General features: G+C 38.6%; 2 protein-coding genes across 6 annotated transcripts; one reads left to right on the top strand and one right to left on the bottom strand.

Annotated features, from left to right (window-relative positions):
- Window positions 1-3,008: 3,008 nt before the first annotated feature.
- LOC122067907 (omega-hydroxypalmitate O-feruloyl transferase-like) lies at window positions 3,009-4,473 on the top strand. The gene is made up of 2 exons (XM_042631744.1): window positions 3,009-3,476; window positions 3,577-4,473. The coding sequence occupies exons 1-2, from the start codon at window positions 3,009-3,011 to the stop codon at window positions 4,471-4,473; spliced, it is 1,365 nt and encodes a 454-aa protein (XP_042487678.1).
- Window positions 4,474-4,661: 188 nt separating this feature from the next.
- On the bottom strand, window positions 4,662-7,665 carry LOC122067908 (probable transcription factor At5g61620). 5 transcript variants are annotated; one of them, XM_042631745.1, is made up of 5 exons: window positions 7,401-7,665; window positions 6,209-6,420; window positions 5,961-6,023; window positions 5,735-5,866; window positions 4,662-5,463 (listed from the first exon to the last, which is right to left on the bottom strand). In XM_042631745.1, the coding sequence occupies exons 1-5, from the start codon at window positions 7,660-7,662 to the stop codon at window positions 5,137-5,139; spliced, it is 996 nt and encodes a 331-aa protein (XP_042487679.1). In that variant the 5' UTR covers window positions 7,663-7,665; the 3' UTR covers window positions 4,662-5,136. The 5 variants fall into 5 exon arrangements, with proteins under 5 accessions (XP_042487679.1, XP_042487681.1, XP_042487682.1 ...); XM_042631747.1 differs by having other exon boundaries at window positions 5,741-5,866; XM_042631748.1 differs by having other exon boundaries at window positions 5,735-5,857.
- Window positions 7,666-8,086: the final 421 nt, after the last annotated feature.

The following is an 8,086-nucleotide window of genomic DNA, read 5'->3' as shown; positions in this document are numbered from 1 at the left end:
AACTGATGTTTGCTGAAATAACCTTCCCCTTCTGGAAGGCACTCTGTTCTTCTGAAATCAGCCTAGGAAACAATGAAAGAAGCCTTGAAGACATGAATTTTGTTAAAACTTTACAATAGAAATTTCCCATACAGATAGGCCGAAACATATCTAAAGAGGCACCCTCCACCTTAGGAATCAAGGAGATAAAGAAATTGTTTATCCCTTTAGGCTGATATCCTGAAACAAGAAAGCTTTTCACAGCTTCGCAGAAATCACCATCGATTATCTCCCAACAGTTCCTGAAAAAACTACCTAGAAAACCATCAGGACCTGGCGAGCTCGCAGGGTCTAGGTCCCAAACCACCTATTTTTATTTCTTCCCAACTTGGAACAACCTCCAACGCTTCCACATCCTCATTCACCAACACCCTTGGAATACACTCCAGCAAATCATTGTGAACTAAGATAGGGGAAGCTGCATGAAGCTTTTAAAAGAATTTAGACACAAGAAGCAACTCCCTGATGATTAGAGACCCAGGAACCATCCTCTTTTTTTAGAAAAGAAATCTAACTTTTAGCCCTCTGCAACTTCACTGAAAGATTAAAGAACTTAAAGTTACAGTCACCATTTTTAATCCACCTCAGTTTAGCTTTCTTAGACCAAAGTTTTTCTTGCATCTGAGTAGCCTTCAATAATATTGTCTTTGCATCAGCTTCTTTGCCAAACAATTCCTCAGACATACTAGCCACCTCTATCTCATCCTGCACCTTTTGTTGCTCCATCTTAGCCTTTTCAACTTCAACATTCAGATTTGGAAAAGTAGCTTTCGACCAAACCTTAAGCTTTCCCTTGACCCGCTTTATCTTCTAAGCAAGAACAAAAATGGGGTCACCCCTAACCTGAGTAGTCCAACCCTCCTTCACAATTGACTGATTGAGTTTTCCATCCAGAACCCATGAAGCCTAAAAGGGATATGTTTTAGCTTAGGGACTGAATCAGACACAACTAACAAAGGAGCAACGTCCAAAGCCGTGGACAACAGTACACGTTGCTGAATATTCTTGAAAATATCCAACCAATTTTCATTGCAAAAACTAAGATCCAATACCACTGCCACATGATCCCTTCTCCTATTATTCGTCCAAGTATACTTATTTCCCTAAGAGGGAACAAGAAACTAGGTACAAATATCAACCATGGCCTGAAACTCAGCAACCGAGTCCACATTAAAAGCACCAGGTCCTCTCTTTTCATGAAAGAACAAGGTCGCATTGAAATCCCCAATCACTGCCCAAGGGATCACCGTGGACACATACATCTCTAAATCCAACCACAATTGACGACGAAAATTTTTGAATGAGCTAGCATGTACAAACGACATTCCCACCTTGCTTCTTGCCCAATCGAACACAAAAGAGATGTGTTGATCGGACATTGCCACGACTACAAGTCTTTGGATCCCAAACTTCCAAATAATCCATAAATTGAGGACTTTATCCTGTCGGTCATTATAAATAAAATCCACCGCATAACCCAACTTACTAAAATATAATGCAGGAAAACTACATACCTTGACCATAGGTTCAGCCAAGCACAACACGTGTGGAAGATGCTCCTTCAACATCGACTTTAAAGCCTCAGTTCCAGAGTCTTCCTTACACCCCTTATGTTCCAATACAGAACACAGCATTGATCACTTATTTGATGAAAGACCTTTGTCAGACTTCTTGGTCTGACCTACTGCCTTCTTCTTCATCTTACCCCCCACCACCATATATTACATGGAGACCGATCAGCACCCACTTTCTCCTTTCCTAAACAAGAGGAATTCATAATGGCAGGTTCCAAAACTATATGAATTCCGCCCCCTTCCACCAAACCGTTTTGAATATTTGGGATAGGAGAATTAGTAGCACGATTGGTCACTACTAAATTCTGCTGATGTGGCAAAGGACGCCTCTCAATAGAATTTAAATTTGAAGATTGAGAGTTTGCACCACGGTTGGAGACTTCCTTATATTGCTGTCCTTCAATAGATTTTAAATTTGAGAGCATTCTCTAAATATTGGTGTCTTTTCCTAGACATGTAGTGGAATATTTAGAGAATGATGTTCTAGGCAGGCATAGTTATAGATTCTTCTAGGGCGTAGCTCGCTCTCTACTGATGGCCATGCCGAAGGTGGAGAGTGCCAGCGGCTCTAGGGCTTTCTGCTTTGTCCCTATTTCTTTCTGATGTAATTTTTTCTTTCTTCATTTTTCTAATAAAATCATCTTCTAGCCAAAAAAATAAAAAAAATTAAAAAAATAGTCCTCATTTGTAATAACTTCACTTTCTTCTTCTGGCTGATTCCAACACTTGGCAGTTGCTACACACCAATGAGATAAGGATCCCATTACTTCTAGACTCCATCTTCAAATAAAAGTATCGGAACAGTTGTAGAGACCTTTTTGAATCCTCATTGGTTTCTATCACTTTAACTCCGAATCTAAACTGAGATTTGAATCAATATGTAGTCTCCAATTTTGCAAACCTTGTTTAGCTCTAACTCCTTTAATCCTTGCTGTACTTTACCCACTTGTAAGGCCAATCCCATCTGATTCTCTCATATCCAATCACAAAAATAAGATACTGAATAGTATTGAACTCTTGTCTCGGCCATGCCGGTATAAGAAGGGATTTGGACTTCTCTACCAAGCTCTTAATTCTTCTGTGCGGGTGCAACCGTACCATTATATCAATTGGCTCTACACAGTACACATAATAATTGGTTCTACCGCTATGCTCAGATCCCTTTCTCATCATCCTATACTAATGACAAGGTGCATGCCTTCATATCCCACATTGGTTCTACCGCTATGGCCAGGTCTCTTTCTCATCATAATCATATAAAGATGCTACTCTTGGCATGTTTTGGGAGAACGTCCACCTTCTCCAAGTTACATTGCCCGAAATCGTTTCGTTTCTTCAAAGGATCTCCAGATTAATCCTTTAGTAAGGCTGTGTGCAGGTAGGAGGAGATTCTCAATGGAAGCTTCACATGGAAGTGGAGAAGCAGTATTTAGAATAACAAAGTCTAAGCCAGTTCTTGTCTCTCCCACAATGAATACTTATGATGGGCTCTATTATTTATCGCCTGTAGATGAGTTCTTGATTCCTACTGCTATGAATATGTTACTTCGCTTCGAGAGGGATGATGATGATCATGGGATGAGAAGGACAGAGATTAATATCTGTGAAACAATCAAACAAGCCTTGGCTAAGGTTCTAGTTCATTACTATCCATTTGCAGGGAGAGTTGTAATGGGTCCAGATGGGAACATTATGGTGAAATGCACAGGAGAAGGTGTATCATTTGTTGAAGCAGTTGCTAATTGTGAGCTTTGTGAGTTTGGCGATTTTACAATCCCTGATCCCCCAAAACACAGACAACTTGTTCATGCTTGGAATGAATATCCAAAGAACCCTTTGGATAAACCACCACTTGTGGTGCAGGTATATCATCTATTTTTATATATACACTAAATTTTAATTCCTTTGGTATTATGATAATATATTATATATCCTAAATTGATGTTGTTTTAATTGCATTTAGGTGACAAGGTTCCAGTGTGGAGGCTTTGTTGTTGGATTACTAGTGAACCATTGCATGTGCGATGGAGCATCAATGAGAGAATTTATGAAGTCATGGGGTGAAATTGCAAGAGGCTTACCCTTAAGTGTTGTTCCATTTTTAGATAGATCTATACTGAAGCCAAAACCAAAACAACCCTTTAAAATTGAAGACAACCCTGAAATTATTTCTCCAGTTGTACCACTGAATGAACAATCTGTATTCAAATCCTTCTGTTTTGACCTCCAAAAATTGATGCAACTGAAGAAGATAGCTGCTATGGAGGATGAAACCATAAAGGGTACTACTACTGCTACAGATTTCCAATTGATCATGGCATTTATATGGCGAGCACGAACCAAGGCCCTTAAAATGAACCCTTCTGATCAATCGAAGCTATTTATCGTTTTAGATGGACGGCATCGATTTGGTCCATCATTTCCAAAAGGGTATTTCGGCAATGCCCTGTTTCTTGCACATTGTGAATGTAGTGCAGGAGAACTAATAGAAAGGCCACTGTGGTTTGCAGTTGATTTGATGAAAAGGGCACTTGAATTGAACTTCATTCAATCACTTGATGACTACTTGGAAAACGTTCAATCATGCCTAGACACTGTAAAAGCATCAACTACAGAACTACTACTGGATACAGCATTTATTGGCAACAAATGGTCTACATTTCTGTCCAATGATATTGATTTTGGTTGTGGAGTTCTCACGCAAATTGGAGCTCCAATTCCACAAAAGGACCTTGTTTTGGTCAATAGCCACATAAAGGGTAGTAAGAACAAGATCCTAACATTGGGTCTGACTCCTTCCAACATGAAAGCCTTTGAAGAGATCATGCAATCAGAGATGAGAATTCAAGCATCTATCTAATCCACTTGTTGATCATTGATGTAATTGTCCTAATGTTTTTTAGTATAATAAAACCTGAATGTAAGCAGCTTGATGCTGAAATGATTTTCCATAATTAAGAAACCTGCATTTTCTTGCCCAAATAGTTAAAAATTGAAATAGCATGATTTTTGGTCATCAAGTGAGGTTGATTTGGATGGAATCCAAGCTCTAATCAACTTACATTATCTTCAATATTTTCCAAATAAAAAATTACCATCCTTTGTTGAACAGGAACACCAGTACACTTGATTCTTGTCAAAGCAATGAGGTACACAACACTGTGGATGGGAATTAAGTCGAACAGGGTTGAATTCGCCTTAACCCATAATTTAATCAGATATTTGACAGCATACTATTGTGATTAAAACCATCTCTACTGCATAAGCAATACAAGATCCTGGCTCTATTATCCTCCAGAGTATCCTATCTGTCTATAGAGGAATAGAAATTTATAATATCTAAGATACAGGAAATCACAAGTAAAATAAAAGCATAGATGAACTTAAGAGACATAGAATCAACAGCTTTCATTTTCATTTTCATTTTCGTTGGGAGAGCTGATAAAGAATTCCATTATCTAATTTCTAATTAATAGAAAATATGAGAAGACAAATAGAGATACTTCATCGGCCCAAACAGAACTCAGACAACACTAATAGCCCCACCGAAATTGGATGGCTGAGACGACAACTTGTCTCGGTCAGGCGGTTGAGTTGGTGTGACACTCAAACCTAGATCAGTGTTCACTGCTGTTGAAGCCCCAGGATCTGTCTGAGATACACATTGTGGGAGTTGAGGTAATGGATTGACGGGCAACTGTGATGGAATGAGTGCACATGGAGCGAGGTTGTTGTGTACTTTAGGTCGGTATGTGTAGCCTTGGTTGGGATAATTCATCACTGGGATGTAAGATACTGTTGGAAAGATTTTAACTGGTGGATAGTTCAGTCTCATGCCGTCAAATCGCGCCTGTTCAAGAAATCAAATATTAGTATAACAATAGGGAGAAAAAGGAAAAACAGAAGTTGTTGCATTCTTCAAGGTTGCCTATCACTTTGGTTTATGGAAATAGATGCAAGTTAATGGTGTGAAAGACTACCTCAAATCCTAATGAAAAACAGGATGGGACAAAGGCATGCAAAACTCATTATGATTTTTTTGTCTATGGAATTGTAAGTCCTCATTAAAGTTCAACAGGAAAAATGAAATTTCAAAGAAAGGAAGATGGTTAGCTCTTAACTTGTACCGTATATGGGATCCTGTTGAGATTGGGAGCACCAGAAGTTGCGGATATGGGGCTGATTGGTGGAGATTCCAATCCTAGACCAGCTACTTTGGCTGTAATTTGAGCTGACACACCTGCCTGAAGCATCTGATATAAAAAAACATTACACAAAGATAAAAATATGTTTCAATTGACAATCTCCTGATCTCTTGATGAGTACATCATGAGAGAATAAGTTTACCTGCTCTGAGGCTTCATTGGTTCTTGCAAGGGGCGAAGCATGTGCAGTTTGTGAAGCTGGCCCCTGTATATCCAACACTTCAAGATTAGAATTTGAAAGTTAAAGACCAGAATAAGAGGAAGGAGGGACGGAGGGAGGGAGGGAGGGAGGGAGGGAAATGATTTCAGGATTAAAGCTCCTGAAATTCATTAATGAAGGAGTAAGGAATTTTTCATCAAAAAAAAAAAATGACGGGCAAGAGGAATTACTACGTTTTGAATGGCCACATCGAAAAGGCTTGATCGACGCTTCTTCTTATTGGATAAAGCCTGCCTGAGAAAATATTTCTGAGCATGGCTGGCAACTTGGGTTGGTGTTCTGGTGGTCACAAAGTTCTTTGAAATTCCTCTCCAGTCACCTTTCCCAAGTTTCTCTAATCCCGCTAGGAAAGTTCGGTGTTCTTCTTCTGTCCATGGCACCCCTGAGGGAAAGAAAGGAATTAGTGTTTGGTAAGAAAAGTAGAGAGCACTCAATCCCATCAACATTTCAAGCAAGAAGGAGATGAAAGGTACCCAACTTTAGAGGGGAAAAGTTCTCAAGCTCTCAAAACAATTCAATCCTTACAAAAGGCTCCTTTCATACACAATACAAAAACACACTTAAAAACAAGACTACCTAAATTCCCCTACTAACTCTCCTGTCCATTGATTATGAAACAGACCAATCATAAGAAAGAACTTAAACTAAACACTACTGTATCATCATATAATTCTCATCTAAATCTAATATCCGGTGGAAATTAGTCAAAATATTTGATATCTTTCTGATATTATCCTTCATTATTGCAGGGAACTTGGTAACAAAGGAGGAAGCTATTACTTCTGAATTTTCGTATCAAGCTATTCATTTCTAGGTTCTAATTAATCCAAGTTCATATTTTTAGCTGTTTTGCTTCTCGATTTCATTTCGTTCTCACCACATCTGAGAAACACCAGTTCTTTTCATAACTTGAAGAACTACTTACCGAAACATTTCTGAATCAAACAATAACTGGTATTCAATCCTGACTCTTGAGCATTGAAATATAGATAGACAATGTAGTAATGCAGGAAACCATTTATTTATGTTTGATGAAGATAAGAGTGGGTGGAATTCATTCAATCATATTTTCAAATAAGCAGCCTACACTAAAATCAAATTCATGGAAAGGCTTTAAACTCAAGTTCTGAGATAAAAAATTCCAGGATGCCAATTGAAGAACACATCATGCTTATTAAGGCAAAAAGGGGAACAAATCTCCAAAACCCATAAGAGCCAGAATCAAAATATTAGAAATATGAAGAGGAATCGCCCTGTTCTCAAAATTCAACCAAACTTTTCATTAAAATAATGTTTATAATATAGAAGAACAAAATCAATAAAGCATAAAGAGATTAATTAAGGGGTGAAATAAAGAAGTACCCCTTTTCCTTTCATGTGTGCTGGTGGTTCTTCTTGTATGAACAGGTCCATCTGATAGATACCCAGGATCAGAGGAGCCCTGATCAACCGTGCATGTCCTCAAATTATCCATACTCAAGCTCTTCTTCAGAATTTCATCCTCTTTTCTCAAAATCCTTACACCAAAAAGCTTCATCCCAACCTTCTCATTGCATGTCCTTGAATTATGTCCATTGTTCCCACAGTGTGAACACTTCCTACTTGATTCCTTCGTCATTCCCATCTATCTCCCTCCCTCCCTCCCTCCCTCACCACCACCACCACCTCCTCCTCCTCCTCTGTGTCTCTGTTTCAACAGAAACAAATCGACAGAGAAAATAAGTTACAGATCGAAAAAAGGGGTTTCGTTAATCTTTATATATAGTATTCGGTTAAAGGAATATCCATATTTGGGTTGCAAATCTCTTAAGTTTCCACTGTCGTTGGAAGATCTGAGACCCCAGCAATGCCGTAAAGCGGGAACTGCCCTCACGCGGATTACCGAATTAAGCAATTTTCCCAATCTTCCATTACAGTTGTTTTGGCAGTTCATGTTTGCTTAATCTTGTTTATTTTTAACGAATTTTTGCCCACTTCTATAATTTCTATTTGTTCGAATATCTTGAAATCCCGGCCCAGATAGAATGTTTATCAGTTTCTATTTTGTG

This window comes from Macadamia integrifolia, unplaced genomic scaffold (assembly GCF_013358625.1).
Source record: "Macadamia integrifolia cultivar HAES 741 unplaced genomic scaffold, SCU_Mint_v3 scaffold3211, whole genome shotgun sequence".
Taxonomy (NCBI): Eukaryota; Viridiplantae; Streptophyta; class Magnoliopsida; order Proteales; family Proteaceae; genus Macadamia; species Macadamia integrifolia.
This window is presented reverse-complemented; position numbering and strand designations above follow the sequence as displayed.